At 39.4% G+C, this 27,630-nt stretch overlaps 1 protein-coding gene across 2 annotated transcripts in view; it reads left to right on the forward strand.

Moving 5' to 3' along the window:
* The window catches only part of LOC126258078 (E3 ubiquitin-protein ligase TRIM23-like), a 61,593-nt gene that overhangs the window by 14,267 nt on the left and 19,696 nt on the right, over positions 1-27,630 (forward strand). For both annotated transcript variants that reach the window (XM_049955614.1, XM_049955613.1), the window contains exons 5-8: positions 3,224-3,332; positions 6,023-6,234; positions 15,340-15,519; positions 20,090-20,329. In XM_049955614.1, coding sequence (XP_049811571.1) covers positions 3,224-3,332; positions 6,023-6,234; positions 15,340-15,519; positions 20,090-20,329 — 741 coding nt within the window. The remainder of the gene's footprint in view (positions 1-3,223; positions 3,333-6,022; positions 6,235-15,339; positions 15,520-20,089; positions 20,330-27,630) is intronic.

Here is a 27,630-nt window from a genome sequence, read left to right on the forward strand (position 1 = left end):
CACACCATAAACACAACAATCACATTCCTAACAAGAATAGCGACCAAACTGCTGTAAGAATTGATTGTACAAATGTAGTAAGTGATGATAACACATGTTATGAATAAAAAAATCGTATTTGGACGTGCACTCAGCTATAACACTATCTGTGAGACTAACAAAAAAACTAAGTCCTATGGTTAACTGCTAGGCGCACTCACCGAAGGGCTAAGGAGTCCACTGAAATAAAGATGTTAGAAGACCTAAAAACTTCTGGATGTCACATTAAACACCTTTCAGCTGTCTAGTTTCCAACCTTATTTTACTTGGCAACCAGTTTCAGCATTTTACTACATCATCTTCTTGCCCCTGACTGATGTGTAGGAAGATTGCACCTCGGTTGTGATGAATGCAGGGACCAGCAATACCGGTATTAGTAGATTTTTATTATAGCAATCACTTCAACCCTCATCTGTGGACTGTTAGATAGGTTGATCACAACCGAGGTAGAATTTTCTTACACATCTGCTGGGGGCCCAAAGATGGCAGCCATCTAGTTTCCACCTTATTTTATTTGGCTACCAGTTTCAGCATTTTACTATGCCATCTTTAGGTCCCCAACAGACGTGTAGGAAAATTGTACCTCGGTTGTGATCAACCAATCTAACAGTCCGCAGATGAGGGTTGAAGTGATTGCTATAATAAAAATCTTCTAATACCGGTATTGCTAGCCCCTGCATTGATCACAACCGAGGTGCAATCTTCCTACACATCAGTCAGGGGCAAGAAGATGATGTAGTAAAATGCTGAAACTGGTTGCCAAGTAAAATAAGGTTGGAAAGTAGACAGCTGAAAGGTGTTTAATTTGACATCCAGAGTATTTTTCTTTCTTCTAACATCTTCATTTCAGTGGACTCCTTAACCCTACGGTGAGTGCGCTTAACAGTTATCCGTAGGACGTAGTTTTCTGTTAGTCTCACAGATAGTGTTATAGTTGAGTGCATGTCCAAGTACGATTTTGCTATTCATAACATATGTTATCACTTACTGTATTTGTACAATTAATACAGGTGAAAGCTGTAGTGCTTTCCAGTATCACAAAGAAGAGCAGCTAATGACAGCATTGGCAGCAATGTTGTTCAGCAGCAAGTTTTCTTGCTGGTGAGAATGTTTACCTGCTCCTGTGCCCAGGCGTAGATGTATGCCCTTAGCTGTCAAGCCATCCTACCTGCTAGGCATAAGTGAATGCCCGTAGCCATCATGATGTTCTACCAGCTGATTGTAGGTGTACGGCTGTAGCCATCTGTGTGCTCTCTTTGCCAGGCATACATTTAAACAAAGCTTGGAATTCAGCACTCAGTTTATTAAGATGTCACTGGCCATTTCCTCCAACAAATCTGAAAAGTGAAGAGAGAACATGTGTTTCATGGAGTAACAGTGCAGGCTCTGAACAAACAAGCATCAAAGGAAATTGTTAGCACTGGGAGCTGAACTTGGCTATGTATAGCAATGCAATGCCAGCAATATAGTCTGGTTGGAATACAGGCACTGAGTATGTATAGCATACACCTGAAGAAGATGATTGTGTTGGTCATCACAATATTGAATCTAGAAATGGTATTAACAACTTGACTGAACACCTGAAACACACCATTAATCAGCCATGCTGAGAAAACCTAAGAGATAATATTTAGTGTGTGTTAAATAATATACAAGCTGTGATCCACAGCAAGATCGGTAACACAAAGCAGATACTAATGAATCTGGTTCATCGTATATGTGCTCTAAACACTTTAATTCTAGTAACAGCAACATAGAGCTTGAGATAGGGATTTACTTTCCAGCATCTGCTTGGGTCATGACTTGTGCTGAATCTTAGTTCTGTGTATGCTGTCCAGATTCACATTTAGCTTCCCCCCCCCCCCCCCCCCCTAAATGCTGTGACAGTACCTTTGAAAAGGACATGGTCAGTTTCCTTCCCAATTCCGAGCTCGAGCTCTGTTTTTTGTAATCTCTCTTCCTTCCTTCGTATGTACTTAATTTTGTGTACCTATCTCTTTGTCTACTTTTCTTTTTATCATCTATAAACTTTCTTTTCCCTTTTATTCATATCTTCATATTTTATCTATATGTTTACAACATGTTTCAGTACTACTAAACACGTCACTATCACTAGAATGAAATTTTCACTCTACAGCGGAGTGTGCGCTAATATGAAACTTCCTGGCAGATTAAAACTGTGTGCCGGACCGAGACTCGAACTCGGGACCTTTGCCTTTCGCGGGCAAGTGCTCTACCGACTGAGCTACCCAAGCACGACTCACGCCCCATCCTCACAGCTTTAATTCCGCCAGTACCTCATCTCCTGCCTTCCAAACTTCACAGAAGCTGTCCTGCAAAACTTGCAGAACTAGCACTCCTGGAAGAAAGGATATTGCGGGGACGTGGCTTAGCCGCAGCCTGGGGGATGTTTCTAGAATGAAATTTTCACTCTACAGCGGAGTGTGCGCTGATATGAAACTTCCTGGCAGATTAAAACTGTGTGCCGGACCAAGACTCGAACTCAGGACCTTTGCCTTTCGCGGGCAAGTGCTCTACCAACTGAGCAGCCGGCCGCGGTGGTCTAGCGGTTCTGGCGTTGCAGTCCGGAACCGCGGGACTGCTACGGTCGCAGGTTCGAATCCTGCCTCGGGCGTGGGTGTGTGTGATGTCCTTAGGTTAGTTAGGTTTAAGTAGTTCTAAGTTCAAGGGGCTTATTACCTAAGATGTTGAGTCCCATAGTGCTCAGAGCCATTTGAACCGACTGAGCTTTCTTCCAGGAGAGCTAGTTCTGCAAGGTTCGCAATAGAGCTTCTGTGAAGTTTGGAAGGTAGGAGACGAGGTACTGGCGGAATTAAAGCTGTGAGGATGGGGTGTGAGTTGTGCTTGGGTAGCTCAGTCGGTAGAGCACTTGCCCGTGAAAGGCAGAGGTCCCGAGTTTGAGTCTCGGTCCGGCACACAGTTTTAATCTGCCAGGAAGTTTCACATCACTATCATTTTTATTCTCATTTTCAAATGTTTGCACACTGTCTAATTGCCTCCTTCCCTTTTTAGTTCCAGAAGATGAAGTCTTTGCTATAGGTATCTTTTAACTGCTACAATCCTGCATGCAACTAGCTCTCTTGATATTTAGATTCTTCCCTTTTATATAAATGTGATATTTTGTAAACCACCTTTAACTGCGTATATTTTACTCAATTTGCAGCATGCATTAGTGGAAACAGAAGCAGAAAAGGTACGGTCATCTGTCATCACCACAGTTCAGCATATGAGAAAATTCATGGAGGATGTCAGTGAAACAGTTCGTAAGTTAGGTATGTACCACCATTTTCCATAGGTTACTTTGTTTCCTGTTGGCATTCTTGTTTTATATTATTTCAGAGATTGTAAACATGCAGTATATATGTATTCCTCTCTGATTGTAGGTCCTGTTAAACTGTCATTATCTTTTCTTCAGGTTTCTTTTATTACCTTGCTGGGTGATTGATCAGATACCCTAATCTTCCCTCCTTTATAATACTTTATGCCCCCTGTCTCAGGTGCTGGCCCTTGCCTCGCTGTCTGCCTACCACCACAAACCCAGCTGCACTACCCAGTCACTTCTTGAGTTCTTTGCATTTTGCTGTCCCTTTTAATACATGGTAGTAAATCAGACATCACACTAGACTAATTTGAGACTTCATCAAACAGTCATGTAAAATTCAGTTTCAGACCATTATTTGAAATTGGAAACAAACTGATATTTTCCATTGGTGCTGGGGGTCACATGAAATGCATGATAAACAGTATTTGTTTGGGCTGATTTCATTGGAACAACACCAAACCGAAAAAGCAAGTATCTGTCAAAGCACCAGAGGAAATGTGTCTGACGGGGGAGGGGGGGGGGGGGGCACTTTTCCTAGCTCCTTCTGCAGAGAGGAAATAGTGATATAGCGATAGGGTTAGCAAGGAGAGGCAGCTCACCTGTACTCTTAAGTTGAGAGAGGCAAGAGGAGATACAGGAGAGACATCACTGAGCATAGAAAAATAATCACTAACCAGTGATGGAAAAAGATGATAGAGAGTTACAGACACAATCTGGACAAAACAAGAACAGTCCCCTAAAGGTGGTTTATTGATCAGAAGCAATATTCACTAGAGAAAATTGTAAAATTACAAGGAGACAGAATGCCTGGTTAGTACTTCAGCAGAAGAAAATTCAGTACTGCCAATTGACACATTAAAAGTCAAAAAAGACTCTTCCTAGTTTTTGTAACTGTTAGTTTCTTCCTCACTGAAGCAAGAGTAATAAGGTTCAGAAGGAAAGGCAAGTTTGCTAAGACCCAAAGCTAAGAGGGAGCCACCTATTGTGGGCACAGTATGGCTGGCCATATTTATTATCTTCCATAGACTAAATTTCAAGTTCTGTAAAGGGAATCCCTTAAAAGCAGGGAAAAAAGCTATCCAAGCTTTCAAGACTTTCATGTTCATAATCAGGGAGGAAATGAAGATAAGATTGGAAACTAGCAATAAGACGGTATGCTTAATATGTTAAATGTATCACACTTTGTATGAAAAGAAATATGATAATGTACAGCATGTAATGATACTTCAGCGCAATCCAACTGTCTCTTAATTATTTTCACCTGATCTCTTATATTGACATGACAGGAAGGACAAGAAAATAGTGCTGATAGATGTAATATGATATAGGGCATTTTTATTTACTGGTCTTTCTTTTTACATTTAAATCAGTATTTTGTGAATCACATAGTGATTCATTCCATATCTGAGCAGCTTTGATTCATGTACTGCTACAGGGCTTAAGTAAATACATAAATGAACTAAACTTTCAAAGCCATTAATATGAGGGTTGGAACTTAATTAGTGGCAACTATTTATTCACAACCAATACAAAAGTGTTACATGTTTGCGCTTGTTACTGTCCTTCAAAGTAGCCACCAGCGTTGTGTAGAACCCATTGCCAGCAATGTGGAATGCATAGTATACCGTTAGCAGAGCCTGTTCTGTTGATGGTGTGAATGGAGCGGTCTACTGCCTGTTGAATCTCTGGAACAGTTCTGAAGTGAATGCCACAAAGTGGTTCCTTCATCTTCGGAATCAAATCAAAGTTACAAGGACTTCCGGGGAGTATATTGGATGGTACAGTACTTCCCAGTCCTATTGACCGAACAGAGCAGCCACAGCTTGCGCCGTATGCGGCCCTGTGTTGTCGTGCAAAATGATGGGTGGGTTGCGCAGAAAGTGTCGCCGCTTCTTTCGCAAAGCTGGTCGCAGGTGATGCTCCAAAAACGAACAGTAATACTGTGCATTGACGGTCTGCTATGGAGGAACGTAATGCGTTAGGATAACACCATCACAGTCGTACACGAGAGTCACCATAACTTTTGCCACTTTTGACTTTTGTGGTGACCCATAATGCTTTGCAAAAGAAGCGGCGACACTTTCTGCACAACCCACCTATCATTTTGCACGAAAATGCGCGGGCGCATACAGCACAAGCTGTGGCTGCTCTGTTTGGTCGATGGGACTGGGAAGTGCTGTACCATCCACCATACTCTCCAGACTTAAGTCTTTGTGACTTTGATTAGATTCTGAAGATGAAGGAACCACTTCATGGCATTCTCTTCAGAACTGTTCCAGAGATTCGACAGGCAGTAGACTGCACCATTCGCACCATCAGCAGAATAGGCTCTGCTAACGGTATACTATGCCTTCCACATCACTGGCAACAGGTTCTACACAATGCTGGTGACTACTTTGAAGAACAGTAACAGTTGCAAACATGTAACTCTTTTGTATCAGTTGTGAATGAATAGTTGCCACTATTTAAGTTCCAACCCTCGTAATAAGTGAGTTCATAAAACTAAAAAAGTACACTCATTTTAAAAAGTATTTTGATTCTGTATTAATGGGGTTTGATCTACTTTGCCTTTAACAACTATTTTGCAGAGTTTTCTTGTTACTATACTTTTTAATCCAGTCCATCTCCTTTAAATCACAGAGCATGTGATTCAGCGACTGGATGGTGGAAGTCAGGAAGAACTTGGCACAGCTGAGATTGCCCGTGCCCGCGTTGCTATTTACTTTCAACAGCTGCGAGATGCACTAGATGTACAAGAGGCAGCAGCCATGACAGCTGTTGACACACACATTCGTGAACGTTTATGTTCTCTCCGCCAGTTGCAAGAGGATCTTACAGCCTCACTCTCCCAGGTATATATAAACATAGGTCTTTGCTATTTTTATTTTATAAATTATCACGTATTGTCATGTTTGAGTAATGTGCACAAGAAACCAACATGCGTATCCACAGTTTATGCAATGATGCGTAACGTAGCATTTTACAGTCACATAGCAAATTAATTTGTAAAAATGGCTACATGCCAAAATTTTATAAGTTATTTTTAGTTTATTTTATTTCATTAATTTCTATCCATCACCTTTTACACATTAAAATAAATAGAAATTCTTCTGTGGGTTAGATGGAGTTGTCAAGGAGAAACTTTCGCAACTTGTACTTTTCTGTCTGTCAGGCATTTTATAACACAGGGCAAGTGATCAGACATTTTTGTTGCAGCATTGTGCACTTCTTTTTGTGCTAAAGACAATCATAACATGGAATAATGAGTGTCAATTTTCCTTGTGGTATTGTGATTATGTACATCATAGTCCCTTTTGAACTGTATTGAAGTATTTACAACAGACTTAATGAGGGCATAAATATTCTGCGAAGCAGTGGGCAGAATGCCCACCTCATTAAACACATGTCTGTGACCTGGTTGTGATTGAGTACAACATATTACAGTATTCTTGTAGCACATTTTTGAGCAATTAAGACATTCTTTCTTAAAGATGAGTTACCCCATAACATTATTCCATGTGACATTATTGAATGAAAATATGTAAAATACGTCAGTTTACTAATTTGTCTCACCCCAAGATTTGCTATGATTCTAAGTGCAAATGTGGCTGAATTAACAAGGGAATGGTCCAATAAGACATGTTGAAACCTATCCTGAAATTTTTTCACACAGGAAGAAGACAATGTAAGAAATGCACTGTCAAAATTTTAGCAGCTAAGAGACACTGCAAGTATTAAAAAAATAGCTGAAAATTGCCAAATTTGTAGGGCGCCAGGCAGCGGCGCTGTAGCAACTGCGCATGCGAACTAGGCACACACACAGCCAATGTCGGTGGTGCATTTGTAAACAGGAAACATGACACAACCCAATTGTAATTTGTAAGGGACATTTCAGGTTACCATTCATTGATAGTTTATCGGACACTACATACTCTTGAATTAGCCACTCAAGTAACATCTGTTACAAATTATCAGTTGCTTTTTGCAGTATTGGTAAGTATTGACAATACAGATAAGCTGAATTAATATTTATTGTGCTTTCGTAAGGTACCTGCTAATAGTACCTTTTCTTTTCCTTCCAGTTACACAGTAATGTGGAATCCAATTAACATTCTCAATTTAGCAATGATGAAATATGAAGAATGTGGTTTCCAGCCAGAATCACCTACTTCTCTTGAGGACATACATATGTGCAGGGTGTATACGATCCAGGAGATCCGTTGAAAAACCTGGGAATTTTTCCATCCAGCAGAAAACTGGGAAAAACGCGGGAATTTTTTAGAATTCTGGGAATTTTTCATTGTTTTAGTTTTCAGTTAAATTTTTGTAATTTTGGCTGGTAAGAACCAACACTCTAACAATGGATATTACTGTATCTCGCTACTGCAGAATAATACAGCAGCAACTAAACAAAAATAAAACTTAAGTTGCAAAGGATATGCACCATATACAACAACAAGACACAGTGCTCATACAAGTGTCTGCCAACAGCAAAATGTTATGTCTGCGTAAGCAGAAAGAACTAACGATCAAAGTCCGAAAACAATTTATCGGACTGTTCAATTAACCAAAACAAATTCTCCAAGTATAACACCAACACAAAACAGTGATCCATCTTTGAATCACAACTACATACAAGAATAAGATAGAAAACAACTGAAATAATTTCCTACTAGTCTCTGCCAGAGACTTCTCTGATATACCAAGCCTAATCCAGAGATCAGCGAGAGGCTCCAAGCCGGGCTGCCGAGGCGGCAGCTATCCACTTCTGCTGGCGGTTGATGAACTGCCAATGAAAGGCCGAGCGCCGGCCTTTATAGCACTTCGGTGGATGAGTACCTCGGAACTATTTTCCATTATGTGGTTTGACGTGTGAAAATAGTTCCGGGATCTGCAGCGACCTCTTCCTTATGTTTATGTGGGCCGGTAGTGGCCCCTGGTGGCCGCTGGTGTCTTTGCTGTGTTGTTGTTGTTGTTGTTGTGGCCATTCATCAATATTGCCTGTCGGTTGTGTAGTGCTTCGGTGTGCCTGCGAAGCGGGCGACCCGCGGCGGCGGGTTGTCAGTTTGGTTGCTGATACTCTAGGTGCCGTGCTGTCTGGTGGAGAAGGCCACAGCACAAAATGTGTCAAAGGCTTTAGCATCCAGTGCACGTTGGTTTGTCAATTATTCATATGATTTTGAAAGGCATTCATGTTGATTTTTGAACATATCCTAAGTTGATTTCTGAATGAATCATAAGCTGATTTTTGAAGGCGTGCATAGAGTACATGATGTGTCTGCTAGGGGAATCCCCGTTCATCTACATCTACATATATACTTTGCTAGCCACCAAGCGGTGTGTGGCGGAGGGCACTATTTGCGCCAAAGCCATATCCCCCCCCCCCCTGTTCCACTTGCGGATTGCGCGAGGGAAAAACGACTGTCTGAACGCCTCAGTACGAGCTCGAATTTCCCTTATCTTTGGATGGTGATCATTGCGCGATACGAACGTTGGTGGTAATAATATATGATCTACATCCTCGGCGAAGATCGGATTTTGGAATTTAGTGAGCAGCCCCTTCTATTTAGCGTGTCGTCTGTCTGTAAGTGTGTCCCACTTCATACTTTCTATAAAATTTGTAACGCTCTCGCGATGGCTAAATGTATATCACAAATTTTTCTGCTCTTCTCAATCTCTTGAATCAGATCCAACTGGTAAGGGTCCCATACAGACGAATAATACTCTTTAAGACTGGACGAACTAAAGTATTGTAAGCAATTTCCTTTCTTGAAGGACTGCATTGCTTCAGGATTCTACCAATAAACCGCAATCTAGAGTTCGCCTTACCCATTACTTGTGTAATCTGATCATTCCATTAGATATCATTTCGAATAGTCACACCGAGGTACTTGATGGATGTTACCGCTTCCAAAGACCAGGCATTTACATTGTACTTGAATATTAATGGGTATTTTCGCTTTGTTATATGCAGTAGGTTACACTTACTGATATTGAGAGATAACTGCCAGTCATTACACCATGCATTTATTTTCTGCAAATCCTCATTGATTTGTTCACAACTTTCGTGTGACACTACTTTCCTGGAGACTACAGCATCATCGGCAAACAGTCTAATGCCGCTGTCAATACCATCAACCAGGTCATTTATGTAAATCGTAAAAAACAGTGGACCTGTTACACAGCCCTTGGGCACACCCGATGTTACACCTGTTTCTGTTGAAGTCTCCCCATTCAGGACGACATACTGCTCTCTGTCTGTTAGAGAGGCTATATGAGCTCAGTGGAATAAAACCTAATGAGTGAATGCCAATTGCTGTTTATGTAGTTGACTTGGTTTGCAAATGGTCAGCATTTTTATAATTAGTAGTGAGATCCATAGATTCAGACTACCAGAGTGGAAATAAATGACTAACAGAAATAACAGGAAAGAAAGATTACTTATTATCTTCTCAGTGTACCCAAGAAAATGAAATATTGACAGAAAATTCTTGGCCAGATCGCTACACTAGTAATGGCCAGTTGTAAAGTACCAAGCTAGCGGCCACTTAAGTTCTTTTAACTTCCATATGAATAAATGGCAGAATATTCAAATGATTTTGCAGTTATGGAGATCATCACACATTGCCGATAAAATGAAATTCAAACTTTCTCGAAAATGAGATGAGTTTCCTTTCTTCTTCACACGTCCTTAAGAGAGAACCATTGTGCTCACCTTTGCATCCCCAACTAGGGCTGCAATGTGTCCCAATTTCCATGCTGTGCTGTGGGGTTTTTATACAACTGTCTGGAGTAAACCTGGACCTATTTTCATGCTTGTGGAAATTCAGTTGATTGGTAATAGATTGTAATAAACCTTAGCTACAATTCATTATAGGGAGACATAACTATAGATAGTTTCTTCATTGTAGTCTATGAAAAATGCAGTGGCAAGCACTTTTAGTCACTCTGCTGTGTGCATCAGTGTGTTCCAAAATTGTCTTTACAACTTTGATCATGCAATCGTTTTAGAAATGGGTATATGTCGAAAGATCCAGTTTGCGACATAAAGTTCACAGGCACCTAAAGCAGTTTCTTTTTTTTTTTACTGACTACCCTACAGTAATGTGTAGAAGGGTTCGTACAGAGCAGATCTGACACCTAGGTCCTGCAGGATCCCATTACATTTTTTCCTTCGTTCGGTACTTGCACAATCTGTGAGCTTGCACCAGAGCAGCAGTAGCACACTTCACTGAGGACATCCTAGGCCGAAAATGGAACTGGAATGTTTCTTAGCTAACCTCTGTGCTACAGACATCACACACATTGATTGTGACCCTCTGTCCCCCCTTTTTTCATGACAGTCACGATTTTTCTAGCTCTGTTCTGAATTTTTTCAAAAGTAATTTGGGACACCTGTTTGTCCTGGATTTAACGATTATGAAATGATTTATCCGGAATTGTATGTACATTTCCCTGTATCGGTATGCTGTTAGTGAAAGGGTATTTGCTCAAATGAGTACTGTATGTAACAGTTAAAAAGCACAGTTTGTTGTAGAAACAAGAAAAACAGTGTTAGTGAATAGAGTGAATTATTATTAAACTTGAGTTGAATGTTATCCTTATTAAAGAATACGGGCATGCCGAAGAAAATTTACAGCACTAACAAATTCTGTATGCCTGCTCGCACTCCTTCATCTTAGAAGGTTTAAATAAAATATAAATTAATGTACTTTTTGTAACAAATTAAAGTTATAGTTTGTATTTATTACGATTAATTCAGACTCTTTTTACAACATCAAAATTTTTTAATGTGTCTTGAGTTTGGATTTAGAAAAAATTGTCACCTTAACACTCTGAACTCTGTTAAGCGGCTGCTAGAACCGTAGGCTTGTTTGAACATTATGCCATAAACTGCACTTTTATACCTATCCCCATTTCTAAAATATATGTGATCCAAGTTGTAAAGACAATTTTGGAACACCCTGTATTTTCAATAGTTCTTTATTAAGACAGTCAAAAGCCACTGACAATGGGTGATCGCACACAAAGATACGCCACTCTGCCCACCAGACAACTGAATGTGTTAAAATGTCATTTATCTTCTACTCATTAAGCTGTATAAAACTGATTTCATTTAAATTCATTTTCTTTAGTGAAAATTAGTTCTATGTCTGAATATGAACATCTCTGCAATGCACTTTCACAAATCCTTGTTACTCTCATGTATAAATTATATCTGCTGATTGGTAGGAGGCGCGCTGCGCTGGTGTTGTTAGCACTGAAATGCAAGCGAGGAAACGTTCCCTCTCTCATGTCCCCATACCCTGCTGAACATCATGGCCATTTTCCAGCTTATCATCTACAGATTGTTAGTGTCTGGGAGAATAATCCAATTTGACCTACGTGTCCATGGTTTTCGAAGTTTTTGTTTGAGGTCGGCAACTTACGTGATGGCAGGCCTACCCCAGTGATACATCAGGTTAATTAGTTACACATTAATGGCACCAGAACAATTTAATCCACAACAGTATATGAATCAGTTTTAAATGATGAATAGAAAAATTACTCCATTTAGTTCATAATTAAATGAACATGTATACTGGTTATGTTAACTTTGTCGTACCCCTGAGATATGTTCTCACTTAGGACCACCCTCTGTCAGTATAATGTAGCACTGCTGTAGTTCAGATAATTAAAATATTGCAGGCTGCTTTCACTCAGAAGAATGAATGGATAGCTCAGTCATGTGAAACACTAAAGGGCAATTTCAATTAAAAGGATGAGTGCATGGTTTAATAGACAGAAAAACTATTGATTGTTTTTATGAAAAGAAAGAATGAATAATTCAGTCACTACGCAAAGCTACAATGGCATAGAATCTTTTCATTTGATTAACTGCACTGGCTGCTTTCATTCGGGGTGGGGGGGAAGAAGAAATGAATAATAATCCAACTGACAGGTAAAACTACAACCAAATGACATGATTGTTTTTATTCAGTTGCTCCCACATATTAGTTTCATTCAAAATAATGAATAAGTAGTCTGACCAGCTGAACAATCATTTTCATTTGGTTCCACCCTCAGACTAGTTTCATTCAAAGGTATGAATGAATAGTTCAGTGGATATGTATAACTAACTACAACTCTTATAAGTTCTGAACTGCATATACTGATGTATCAATGAAAATGATCAATTTTTGAAGATATAATTTAATTGGATAGATAAAAAAATCTATTTACCAAGTTGTGGCAGTAGAAAAAACATAGAAAGGTTAAAGAAATGTGCAAGCTTTCAGAGCCAATGACTCCTCCCCCTGCCAGAAGGGTTGAAGGGGAAGGAAGAGGGATGAAGGAAAAGGACTGTTGAGGTTTAGGAAATAGGCAGAGTTTGAGAAAGTCGCCCCAACCCTGGCTCAGGAGAGACTTCACCAGATGCGACAAAATGGAAAGATTGATTGTTGGGGACCCTACCGGATGAGATTTGGAAACAGTCTTTCCTTTTAATCCAGTCCAGTGAGTCTCCCCTGACCCACAGTTCATGGTGATGTTGTTAAACTCTCTCCATTTCCTAAACCTCACTAGTCCTTTTATTTCAGCCTTCTTCCTTCCCCTTCAACCTTTCTGCCAGAAGAAGGACCACTAGCTCTGAAAGCATGCACATGTCTTTAAACTTTATATGTGTTTTCTTGTGACACCACTCGATGAGTAGATTGTTTTATCAATCCAGTTGTATTGTATTTTCAGGAACTGCATATCCTGTATCTTCTTAAAGTTTAATGAGAAAGAATTGTCCATTTTAATTTCATTACCCATTCTTTCTAAAATAATACTTTACGTGCTGTTTATTGCAACAAAATAAATAGTGATGTTAACGATGAAAGCTCAGTAACATTCTTGTAATTCCACTGAACATATCATTGGATCGATTGATATAATTACACTTACACCTACTTACAGTGCAGAATGACCAATGGTGCCAGAACATGGGGGTAAACAACAATGGTTGTTAAGGATTGTCGCAGACTATCTTGGCCTCACTTGCCTCAGCTTGCTGACATATACTACTTGCTCGCTTGTGGACTTATTTATGATGACATAATTTCTGGCCATTGATTTAAACTCTGTTGTTCTTGGCTTGGCTTTCACATGGACGTGTGTGTTCCCTGTTCTCTAGGATAGTGTGCATAGTGTGAGTGCAGTGATGTTGTGTGTGTGTGTGTGTGTGTGTGTGTGTGTGTGTGTGTTCACTGAGAGCAAGGTTTGAATTAGATTGCTTCTCAGCCTAAGTAACAGTGTTTTCAGCACCACATTTGAGTTATTTAGTAAATCTCCAGAGTATTTTACCTGCCTTTAAAAGTCTTTGTTTGGTTCATGAAGAATAAGGATCTGTTATTTTCTGTAATTTATTTAAATTTAATTGGTGTTCAGTAGAACCTGTGTTGTTGAAGAAACAGACATACAACAAATGAACATGATAAAAAGTGAGGGTCCTAAGATGGAACTTTGTGGGATGCCAAAGGTGATTAGTTCTTAGTTGGATTGTGACTGTTGTGTAGTATGGGACTCTTTCTTATTGACACTTTTTTGTTTTCTGTTGGAAAGACATGATTTGAACCATTTTATAGCATTTCTTGGTACACCATAACATTCTGATTTTCTTAAAAGGAAGTTATGATTTGCACAATAAAATGCCTTCAGCTGATTACAGAACACATGAGGATCTCGTAACTTTTTATCAAACTGATTAAGTACATTCTTGCTGTATGTGTGAACAGCCTTCTCACTGTTGGAACCATTTAGAAATCCAGATTGACTTTATTACATACAACGGGCTTAAAAAAAAAAAAAAAGAAGAAAACTGTACATCGCCGCAGACAGAGATTGAATAGTACTCATTTCTGCTGCTAGGAGTGTATAGCACAACTCGTTGCCAGTTCAGTGCCGCCTGTGTTGTCCACCTGGCTTGTTCTGTTCATCTGCAGTGACTGTTTTTGCTAGCCCTGTTTTGTTTTTGTTTCATTTTTTATTATGGCAAGTTTAAGTGAGCAACGTGCAGCCGTGAGATTTTGTTTTCTACTTGGTAAGGATGCTGCTGAAACTGGTTTAATGTTGAAAACAGCCTACCAAGATGATGCTATGGGGAGAACTCAAGTGTACGAGTGGTTTGCTCAATTTAAAAATGGTGACATGTCAATTGATAACAAACCTAGTTCTGGACGTCAATCAACTGCCCGAATTGACAACTGATCAACTATCAGTGACTTGTGGGTTATCTTGTTCATCAGAAAAGACCCAATTTGTAGCAGACAGGAGACTGGTTCTTCCACCATGACAATGCACCTGCACACACAGCCATCTCTATTAGACAGTTTTTGGTCCCGCAGCCTCACGCGCCTTACTCATGTGACCGGGCTCCGTGCAACTTCTTGTTAATTCCGTGCATGAAAAGGGCCATGAAAGGTCACCAATTTGACAATATTGAAGAAGTCAAGAAAAAAAATGAGGGAGGGTCTGTCAGCCATTCCTAAAGATGACTATAAAAAATGTTTCGAACAGTGGAAGCACTGGTGGGACACTTGTGTTAGCTGTAATGGAGAGTATTTTGAATGGGATAAGGTTGTTTTGAAAATCATTTGAAAATGTATAGCTTTTATAAAATAATTCCATTTTTTTCTTTTTTTGGGTTGGGGGAGGGGGGTACCCCCTTATAATCAAAATGGCATTTGTTCTGTATCTTAAATGTAAAAATCAGCAAGCACGTTTAACAGAATGATTTATGAATATGCAATATTTCATACTTAATTTCTGTGTAATAAATAATGTGGTGGCATTTTACTGAAACTTAAAATGCTGTATCAGATTTAAAATTCATTTTATGCCAGTATTGATTTATGATACAAACTAATCTATATGTCTAACTGTTTTAATAGTGCTTTTTATTAACACTGTCTAAAATACAATGCTTCGTTATTCAGGTGGCCGTAGTTTGTTTACAGTGTGAACAGATAATACAACAAGACGATGCACGTGTTCTTACACAAGCTCGTGAATTACGGGAAGCTCTGAATTATATTGAGAAGCAACAGCAACAATACTCTGATCTAAGTCCCGAGCAGCTCCAGCCTGACCCAAGCATACCAATTACATTCACAAAGGTAAGATTTTCCAGGCAGAAAGTACATTCTCATATGGTGTGACATTGAAAATGAAGCTGATGCTGCACTTTTCTGTCCTTCAGTATAATCCAGGGAAAATTTATGACACTCTAATGGCTATACTGCAATTATGACTGCATAGCAAATAATGTTCTTCCACTTATGTATCAACTGCCAAAACACGAGCAAGTGGAGCAGTGCTGTGTGCATACCTCTATAGGTGGCTGGTAGGTACACAGTACTCTTCAGTCTCAAGTATTGGTACTATTCTGTGCTCACTTTAATTTTTAATTAAAAGTACTTTTCATAAATAACAGCTCAAAAATGTTTGTTCTTATGACATTATATTCAGTTTCATTCATTCATACTGACTGTCTTGCCACGTCATATATAACTCATACAACCTGATTGACTTTTCTAGAGAAATGTTGTACAAAACTGAAAACTGTGATAGCATAAAAGCCTGTGGGAGGAACTTTACGACTGCTGGCAAAGAAATACTCAAATCTGGGATTATTATGATTTCCCTGATACCGGTACTCTACTCCCAACATGACTATAAGCTTGTCCTGAGGGAAAACTGGATTCACATAACTTTATCTCGTATTGCTCTGAACTGTCATATCAAAGTATTGGATTAGTCCCACCAACCCAAACGTTTTATTACTGATGATGTATGCAAAGTTAGTTATTTAGTTAGTTTCATGTTCCATGGATCGTTTTGCACAATAAATATAGTGACCTGGTAAAAGTCATTTTACGTTCACATTCCAAATCAAATTAATTTGTACATGGTTACATTTAGTAAATTTCTTAAAAAAAAGTATAGATGTGAGTTAGCAATTCCTACCCACCACCTTATACACGTTACATTAATAGAAATTCCTCTACGCAATAGAAGGAGTTGGCTAATTATGTACATCGCTGTTCCTTTTGAATGGTAGTGGACTATTTACAACAAACTTCATAAAGGAACAAATGTACTGTGAAACAGTAGTCAGAGTGCCCTACTCCTTACACAGATGTCTACACCATGATGGTGGGTGAACACCAGGTATTATTCTTACAGCACACACATTTTTGAGCAGTGAAGACTTTCTTTCATAAATATGAGTTGCTCCAAGGCATTATTCCACATGACTTATTGAATGAAAATATGCAAAATATGTCAAGTTACTGATTTCTCTCTCCCCTAGATTTGCAGTGATTATAAGTGCAGATGTGGCTGTACTAAATTGTTTTAGGAGTTCCAAGATGTGCCTTTTTTTTTAATTCTCACCAATATGGACACTGCAGAGCTTTGAAGTTTTCACCCTATTTGTTATCTCCTCACCATGTGTTGCACTTAGCGTTGGTGTAGTACCCCCTAGATGTCCAGAACTGAATATGTTGTGTCTTTTTTTAAACTGAGGGTGAGATCCTTCACATAAAACCAGTCACTGATACTTTCAGGAACTACATTTACCATTTCTTCTGTTTTTGTATGTGTGCTTGAACTGTTTACAATACTAGTGTCATCTGCAAAAAGAATAATTCTACTTGTGTATTTGACAGAAGACAACAATAGTGGCTAGGGAACCCACTACCTGATTTCTCCCCAGTCAGGTTCCCCAGACTATATTGTTTGGACTGCTGAGTACAATTTTCTGCATTCTTTTGGTTAGATATGGCATTATCCACTGGCTGGCTGTACCATAAACCCCAGAAAACTTGATTTTTGTAGGAGAATACTGTGATTCACTCAGTCAAATGCTTTAGATAGGTTGCAGAAAATATCAGGTGGTGCTGTTTTATTAGTAATGCTTTTTTCAGTAGAGCAACCCTTCTGAAATCCAACTGTGATCTGCTAAGGGTATTATTGCTACTAAGGTGAGATACTATCCCAGAATACATCGTCATCTCAAAAATTTAGGAAAATGATGTCAGCAGTGAAACAGGTCAGTAGTTACTGACATCATCATCAAAACCAGATGAGCTTTCATTTTTGTGAGAATGTATAATTGTCTTAATTTCAGAATGGGAGGAGGAGGAGATTAGTGTTTAACGTCCCGTCGACAACGAGGTCATTAGAGACGGAGCGCAAGCTCGGGTGAGGGAAGGATGGGGAAGGAAATCAGCCGTGCCCTTTCAAAGAAACCACCCCGGCATTTGCCTGAAGTGATTTAGGGAAATCACGGAAAACCTAAATCAGGATGGCCAGAGACGGGATTGAACCGTCGTCCTCCCGAATGCGAGTCCAGTGTGCTAACCACTGCGCCACCTCGCTCGGTTTCAGAATGGGAAGTTGGTGATAATTCATATGATTCAATTTTGTGAGATTCTTTTTCAACATACTGCTGTGATTTTTCTCTTGACTGTTTATTCCTATCCTTTCTAGTATATTTAAGAAATGATTATTAAACATATTTGCTAACTGTGGTTCATCATTCATAGTCATTCCATGCAGTTTAATAATGATGTTATCCTGTCCTGTGGCTGGTTGTCCTGTTTCTCATTTCACTGTATTCCATATAGCCTTAAGTCTGTTGTCAGAATTACTGATTTCTGACATTATGTGCATGTTACTTGATTTTTAATAACTTTTCTTGGTAATTTTGAGGAGTTTTTGTAATGTGCAACTACTGGAGGATCTCTATTTGTTCTTGTCAAAAGTTACGTTTCCCTTTTTGTTTCATGATTTATTTTAATCCCTCTATTGATCCATGGCTTTTTAAATGACTGTTTAATGTCCTTTCTGATTAGCTTGTGTGGAAAACTATTCTCAAATAATGATATGAATTTGTCGTGCAATAGATTAAATTTTTTGTTAGGATTTGGTTCATTATAAATTTCATGCCAAGTCATCTCACGTAAATTATTCTTAAAAACATCTGTCCTGGAATCATTAATTATTCTAACTGATTCCCACTGAGGACTATCCACACTGTAAGGTGCTGGGTTATTTGTCCTAACTAACTGTGCATCATGATCTGAGAAAGCATTTGTTACTGGGTAAATAGTTATTTATTTGCTTTGAGCTTCATCAAAGAAATCATTACCAGTTAGGTTCCTACTGTCTTTGTCCACCTGTGTTGAAAAGTTAATTAATGAGATTAAATTGCGTGAGTCAAATAAGATGTTTCCAGATCATTTTTCCTGTCAGAATCCTGTAGAAAATCTACACTGTTGTCACCACAGACTATTAACTGCTTGCTGTTATCTGATGGAGAGCACAGTAAGGAATTCAGACTCCTCATAAACAGTTCAAAATTTCCTGGTAGTGATCTATATACAGTACATACAATTACAATTCACTATTACTTCTCAAACACGTGCTTCTTTGCGCTGATCACTACAAAATTTACTTGTCTCAATGTTTTTGAACATGTGTTCTATCTTAATATATGTAACAACTCCTCCTTTACCTATATGAGTAAGTTGCTAGAGTTTAATCTTTTATATGTAACTTACCTACCCTTGTGGTTATGTGGTGCACAGACAGACACAGGATGTCTGTCTTTTCGAAACAGACGAGAAGTTCTTCTACCTCATTACTCAGTCCTCTAATATTCTGATGAAATAAGCTAATCTTAATTTTCTGTGCATTCTTAAGCATTTTGTGGGGCTCTACTGTTATTTTGACTTCTTTCAAAACAAGGTGCTTGAATCCAGATTCTAATGTAAAAAAAAAAAAAAAGGGACTGAAATCAGTAGCCACAGGGATCTTGCTACATGTGATGGTGCCCTCCCCATATATTGTCTGCAAGAAGGTCAGACAGCCTATTTTCCCCTCATCTCGCCATGTGCAGGCCATGTCTGATATATCCCCATCTCCCAAATGTAGCAACAGGTACTGCACTCATATAAGATTGCAGTCAGCAGCAGCCTGCTCAACTCAGTGTCCACACAGATCAAATCAGTGTTAACCCAGGGCTGGTCGATGGTACTGCATAGCCTCCACAAAACTCACATTTGTGTATATTTTTGCTTCTCATATTTTGTCCAGGCCGCCCCTAATGCTGTAATTACTGTTCTTAGCTGTGCTGTTTCTTGTTCCACCCACTACAATAACCTGATCCTCTTTGCTAAAACCTTGGCTCAAATTTCCTATGTTCACGGTCCCTTGGCCAAGGCTAGCACTTGGTTTCACAATACTTGTTACCTGGTATCCTGTTCCTAATCTACCTTGTACCATCTTGTGCTTGTTACCTTCACTCAGACCCCGAGGTCTTTTTCCCCTTTCAACCTATCTGGTTCAAAATATTTCCCCCCCTCCCCCCCCCCCCCCCTACTCTGCTGCCCACTATGACCACCCCAGGGAAATTTCAATCTGCAGTCTCCACATATCACTCCCTGTTTGGCTATCCTACAGCAACATCCACACTTATCATGCATTGCAACATGGATTACAGGTTTAAAAATAGAATTAAATCACTTCACACCATGCAGATTTTTCTTTTTTAGGAGCAGCAAAAATTTCATCATCACTATTAAGAAGCTTCATCTAGTACACATTTTCTTTTATCTGCACTTCCAATACCTCAAGGTATGTGATGCATGTGTTATGATTCATTTTAATTACTTCATGCAGGACAACCGGGTGCATATTGGTCCGAAGATGGAAATGCGTGTTGTTACTCTGGGTCTGGATGGTGCCGGCAAGACAAGTATTCTATTCAAATTGAAGCAGAATGAATTTATGGCAACAATACCCACAATTGGTTTCAATGTAGAGTCAGTTGAATACAAGAACCTGAAATTTACTATTTGGGATGTGGGAGGCCAGCATAAGTTGCGTCCCTTGTGGAAACATTATTATCTTAATACTCAGGTGAGTATCTCGTAATTACTCTTCCTCTGGGTTCTTGCTTCTTACTTATTCAGTAGAAATATCATTTAGTATGTGCTAGTAATTCATCAGGGCCTTTTTGTATGATGCATAGCTTGTATCACATACAGTTTTCTATGTATGGTTTACTACATATTAAAAATAAAATCAATTACTGAATTAAACAAAAATTTACGTCAGAAAATATAAGACAGAATTGCTGGTCTGTGCTTCTGCACAAGAGACAAATTTTTTAGTACTGCTGATAAACAACACAAAACCATCCTAACTTTTGGAACCACTAATTTTTCCCTCTAGGAGGACAAAGGGATAAGCTGGGGAAGGTTAGAAAAGGAAGGGCAGGCCACTCAGATCACAGGCTGCGGGAATGAAACCTGTTGTGTCACCTGTAGATATAGTTGCTAGCAAGGTTGATTCTGTAATTTTTTCTGACTTGCTAGACATAGGTAGAACATTGATTACAATCACTTGCACCAGCAATGATAAAAATGGGCAGTTTCTGAGGTCATTGATGCCAGAGTTCATGGAGTGAATAGTTAGCCAGAAGCAAAGCGCAGGGTATAATGAAATTTGTTGTAAACGTGTACACATAGTCCCGAGAGTGATCCCAATCGCGAAACATAAATGCAGTCAAGGTCAATCACTCTGCTATCTGTTGCACATATTGAAAGCTTCAGAGAATGATGAGAATTGCCATACAAGTGCAGGGCCACAATGTTTATAGAAATTGTCGAGTCAGTGGACAGACCCACATGACCTGTCTGTGGTGGCAGCATCCTCCATGTAATCAAGCTGCAGTCTCTGTATGAAGCCAAAATATCTCTGATCTTTCCTTCATATTGATATTCGGGCTGGGTGGGTCCGAATCGCTATCAGATACTAAATAAATAATCACTAATTCAATTTAAGAGACATCCTTAAATATAACTGTTCTGGCAAAAATGTTGTGTTACTATTCAGCAGTGGAGGCTGTTAGATACTCTCTGTAACTTATTCATTAATAGTAGTAGTAATATTTCTTAGAAACACACATACACATTACAGGATGCAACACCTAGTTGGACTGTTGCTGATGTACACAATTGTGCCACTCCTTCTGACTCACAACTTGCTAGTAGCCATGGCAGTAAAAAAATTAAGACAAAGATAGCTCTGTGTAAATGACCATCAGGCATGTGAATGCCTAGTATCAAGATAAGCTGCATGAGATCTAAAGAAATGTCATGCAGGTTATGCTAGAGAAGTAATTGAGCTTTTCCAGATCTAAGAAATTCAAGCCAAACAACATCCTAATAGTGAAGAATCAGAAGGAAAATACATAGTTTGACAGTTTGTTCTACAAGTTTGTTTTGTTTTAATACAGCAGTGCACAGTAAGCTGAGGATAGCTTGTCAATTAGTAGCAGTATTGAGTAAGAAAACACTGCCTTGTTTAAGAAAATACTGCTTTGATAAAGGCACTTTTGGTTTTGGGTGGGGAGGCTAGTGTGTTCAGAAGGAGCTGGGTCTGCATGACTGTCCTTACAAAGATACAGGATTGTGGATATAACAGTGCTTAAATTTGGAACATGGAATGTGTGTATATGGAGGAGAGTATAAAAAAACTCTTTACAGTTAGAAAATGGTAAAGAACTGCACTGGAGAAGACAGATTAGAGGAAGCATGTTGAAGATGATGAGACCCATACAGTGTTGTAATGCTAAGAGAAGGAGAAGAAGAAGAAATTGAGATTAGAATTAATGATCCATAGAAAATTAGAGGTGGAATAGAAGCTGGGAGTGGACAAGAATGAAACATGAAATTGGATTTGGTATTTTTAAAAGACCAATCCCAGCACAGAGCCCAAATGATTTAGGGAAATAATTAAAAACTAAAATCTGGATATCTGACAAGGGATTTTAAACCTCACTCATCCTGAACATATGTCCATTACCTAAACCAATTTGCTATCTTGCCCAACTTAATAGCTGAGTAACTGATTAACTGTTTCCAAAGAAGTTGTAGTTCCTATGTGAACCTTGTTGCCGATAAAGACAACTTCTGGAGATTTCATGGAGGTATTGCTTTTCAGTGAAACAGATAACTTGCTAAACATGTAAGAGGTACATCCATAAAATTGTTGTGTGTAGTTGGAAGACAGGTCAAATTAATAAACATAAAGATAAAGTTTCTCTAAATTGCTTACAGTAAATGTCAGGATGATTTCTTTAAAGACAATGTGGCTTATTCATTCTGAGTTTGATCTTTGTCCAAATGGCGTCGTCATTGCCCCGTGGAAGAAACATCTGTATGTCTCCCTTTTTTATTTGGAAATGTTTCTTATTTATTCAACAATATTATGAAAAGCAAAGTTGCTACTCACCATATAGCGGAGATGTTGAGTCGCGAGCACACACACACACACACACACACACACACACACACACAGACATGCAAACACAACTCACGCACACATGACTGCAGCCTCAGGCAACTGAAGTCACTCTTTTTCCTGTACCCCCCACCCTCCCCTCCTCATCTCTCCCCTGCCCTCCGTTTAATCTCCCGACTGCACATTGCTACCCTACCCTCTCTCCACCTTGTCCCTCGTGCTCCCCTGCAGCACTTCACTGTCTGCCACCCCTACCCTACTGTCCCACTCCCTCCTCATTCCAGCCTCCTCTTTACCCCCGCCCAGTCACCACTCCCATCATGCACTGGTGCTGCTGCTTGCAGTGTGCCATCAGTTGCCTGAGACTGCAGTTGTGTGCGTGTGTATGTGTGTGTGTGGGGGGGGGGGGGTTTCGTCTGTTTTTAACGAAGGCCTTACTGGTCGAAAGTTTTATTTGTGATAGTCTTTTGGTTGTGCCTATCTGCAACTCAGCATCTCCACTATATGGTGAGTAGCAACTTTCCATTTCATTCTACATTCTACCCTGGATTTTCCATTGTTTGGGTTCTTATTTATTCTTATTTTATGAGATCATCTACATCCTTGAGGATACACAATGTGAACAAAAGTATCCGGACACCTCCAAAAACAAACGTTTTTCATATTAGGTGCACTGTGCTGCCACCTACTGCCAGGTACTCCATATCAGTGACCTCAGTAGTCCGCGGAACTCACAGACCTCGAACGTGGTCAGGTGATTGGGTGTCACTTGTGTCATATGTCTGTATGCAAGATATCCACGCTCCTAAACATCCCTAAGTCCACTGTTTCCAGTGTAATAGTGAAGTGGAAATGTGAAGGGACACGTACAGCACAAAAGCGGACAAGTCAACCTTGTCTGTTGACTGACAGAGACTGCCGACAGTTGAAGAGGGTCATAATTTGTAATAGGCAGACATCTATCCAGACCATTACACAGGAATTCCAAACTGCATCAGAATCCACTGCAAGTACTATGACAGGCAGGAGGTGAGAAAACTTGGATTTCATGGTTGAGCGGCTGCTCATAAGCCACACATCGCCCCGGTCCATGCCAAACGACGTCTCACTTGGTGTAAGGAGTGTAAACATTGGATGACTGAACAGTGGAAAAACATTGTGTGGAGTGACGAATCACGTTAGACAATGTGGTGATCTGCTGGCAGGGTGTGGGTATGGCGAATGCCCGGTGAAGGTCATCTGCCAACGTGTGTAGCGCCAACAGCAGTAAAATTTGGAGGCTGTGATGTTAAGGTGTGGTTGTGGTTTTCATGGAGGGGCTTGCACCCCTTGTTTTGCATGGCACTATCACAGCATAGGCCCGCATTGATGTTTTAAGTACTTTCTTGCTTCCGACTGTTGAAGAGCAATTCAGGGATGGCGATTGCATCGCTCAACATGATTGAGCACCTGTTCATAATGAATGGCCTGGGCGGAGTGGTTACACGATAGTAACATCCCTGTAATGAACTGGCCTGCACAGAGTCCTGACCTGAATCCTGTAGAACACCTTTGGGATGTCTTGGAATGCAGACTTCGTACCCAGCCTCACCGACTGACATCAATACCTCTCCTCAGTGCAGCACTCCATGAAGAATGGGCTGCCACTCCCCGAGAAACCTTCCAGCACCTGATTTAACATATGCCTGTGAGAGTGGAAGCTGTCATCAAGGCTATGGGTGGGCCAACACCATATTGAATACCAGCATTACCAATGGAGGACACCATGAACTTGTAAGTTATTTTCAGGCAGGTGTCCGGATACTTTTGATCATGTAGTGTAAGATGAGGAGTAATAGGCCTATTCCCAAATAATGGAAATGTATGGAAACTATTTTTCATCTCCATGGGCTATTTTTCATCTCCTTGGTCTGTGACCATAATAACAAAATGACAAACAATATTGCTTTCAGGCACCCTTTGCTGTAAACCACAAGATGATTTATGAAGCTTTTATGAAGAAATGAATGTAAAGATTTGTAAATTCCTGTAGTTTGATGATAGTAATTCGTTTTTGATGGGGGCATTTGCAAGAGAGAAGAAGTTCTTCGCTCTTAATTGGGAAAGGGGGGGGGGGGGGGTAGTAAGATTAAAGGAGTATTTGTAAACAACAGAGAAAGATATTTTACATTCTTTCAACTATACCAAACGGTATTCTATTTTATAAATCTATATATGTATGTTTTTGTCAGATATCTCTAGGAAGGGCAGTGACCTAAATATTAGCAATAATTTCACTCTTGTTCACGTGCCTGTTAACTGTTCAGTGCCTCAGCTGTACAGTGAGTGGTTACTTTTACCCCTTCCATTATTAATTTGTACACACATTTTTTAACTGTCATATCTGTTTTTCATTGTTAGCATACAGTGTGTGTTGAATATGAGAGTAGCTGCAATTGTATGAGCCGTTCAGAACTGTCGAATGGTGGTCAAAAAAATTCCTTTAATGTAGCCAGTGTCTTATTTTATGTAAGAAACTATGAATAGTAGCTGATTAAACTATGTAAACAATTTGAGATTTCTTAGTCATTGAGTGCATGCGTACTATTTTAGTGACAACAAAATATCCTCAGAGGACTGTGAAATAAGCTGCAGACAACAGTTCATAAAAATGTGCAGTTGCTTTTGAAAAATAACAAATCAAATCAGCACATGATGCTTTTAAGGAAGGGCAACATGTAATTTTTTCCTTTTGTTGTTGGGTGTCTCATTGGCAAAATTTCTGTCAGTAAGTGAATTATTTCACTGCATGTGCAGGATGTCCCAGAAGTGCCAACTGCTAAAAATGCATTCTACAGTCTAGATTACGAACAAAAAGTTGCTATCAACTTAAAGTGGTAAAGATGTAACCAAGAAGTCATAAAGCATTGAAGATGTGTGGCAAGAGGATTCCAGTGGCATGGACTTACGAACCTGCACTGCCAGTTGATGCTTGAATTCCCTGCCAATATCCAGAGTTGACATCAGGAATGTTTCCACTTGAATGTGTGGTGTGGTATGATCAGCCGATACATGCATGCTCGAGTACCTGCACCTTTTGCATGGAAAGTTCGGTGGTGTAAGCGTTGCACATGTGACAACAAATCAATTGGGCATGCATGACCCTTAATTCATCACTTTCAATCAGTTGCTTTATTTTATGTGGTGATAATGATTTGCATTATTCTGATGACACATGTTGAGCATAACAAACTGTTGTTACTGTAAAGGCAGTTTGGAATGAACTCACCAGTATTTTGTTCATGGAACTCCCTGAGTAAGGTTTGACCACACAGGATAATATTTATGTGCCTGTAATGTTTTTTAAATTAAACTGTATCTTTGTTGCTGTAGCCTCTGATGATATTTGTAAATAAAGGGTTGCATTTTCGGTGGTTGACTAACCATACTGGGACATCCTGAAAGTCTATAAAATTGCTATTTACCGACACACACACACACACACACACACACACACACACAAGTGCACACATATAAGCACGCACGCACCTGCCTACACACACACACACACACACACACACACACACACACAAGCGCACACATATAAGCACGCATGTGCCTACCTACACACACACACATTTTAGAAAATAAATTATAGTGCAGATTGTGGTGGCTGAAATGGAAAGCTTTTTGTTGCATATGATGTTAGAACTGCATTGAATAATGAGGTAGTTAAGGAATATACAAATGGAATTACACCAATAAAATTGTTGTGCCAAGATCTTTCTTTGCACTATGTGCTGAATGCTTTTTACAGCATGCCTATATAATTCAAAATTTTTCCCCCTTGCTCCTTTCTCTGTCTTTACTTACTAGTAATTAATCATTTTGTTTCAATTCATTTCTTGATTGATCAGTTTCTCAAGAAAACATGCTTTCACTTATTCCTCTGGCTGACAAAGTAGAGTTAGTTCCCCCACCCCTCCCCAGAAATCATATTTGTTACAACTTTACAACTTTATTCATAGATGTTAAATCTCATTTAATGTCCTAAAATTTCTACCTTTTTTTTTAAAAAAAGGAAATAGTTTGTCAGTTCTGTATGATGGTGAAAATATAGCCACTGAAGAGACTTTCACATAAAATATGGACAGATAGTATTTGTTGATGCTTAAAGGCATGTTTGTAGACATTTCTGTCCTGTAATGAGAAATGTACAGATGAAAATTCACGAACATCTCAATATATTTATTGATAAACTAAAGAATATTGAGGAATGTCCATATCTTGATGTGATTCCCTTACTGATTTTTTATCTTTTCCACCTCGCAAAACACACTGTGCATGTGTGAAATATAATATTACTTACTTACTGAGGTAAAAGACGAGGGCTAGTAGAAATCCTTGGGTAACAGAAGAGATACTGAATTTAATTTATGAAAGGAGAAAATACAAAAATGCAGTAAATGAAGCAGGCAAAAAGGAATACAAACGTCTCAAAAATGAGATCGACAGGAAGTGCAAAATGGCCAAGCTGGGATGGCTAGAGGACAAATGTAAGAATGTAGAGGCTTATCTCACGACGGGTAAGATAGATACTGCCTACAGGAAAATTAAAGAGACCTTTGGAGAAAAGAGAACCACTTGCATGAATATCAAGAGCTCAAATGGCAATCCAGTTCTAAGGAAAGAAGGGAAAGCAGAAAAGTGGAAGGAGTATATAGAGGGTCTATACAGGGGCAATGTTCTTGAGGACAATATTATGGAAATGGAAGAGGATGTAGATGAAGATGAAATGGGAGATAAGATACTGCGTGAAGAGTTTGACAGAGCACCGAAAGACCTAAGTCGAAACAAGGCGCCGGGAGGAGACAACATTCCATTAGAACTACTGACAGCCTTGGGAGAGCCAGTCCTGACAAAACTCTACCATC

Source organism: Schistocerca nitens, chromosome 1 (genome assembly GCF_023898315.1).
Source record: "Schistocerca nitens isolate TAMUIC-IGC-003100 chromosome 1, iqSchNite1.1, whole genome shotgun sequence".
NCBI lineage: Eukaryota > Metazoa > Arthropoda > Insecta > Orthoptera > Acrididae > Schistocerca > Schistocerca nitens.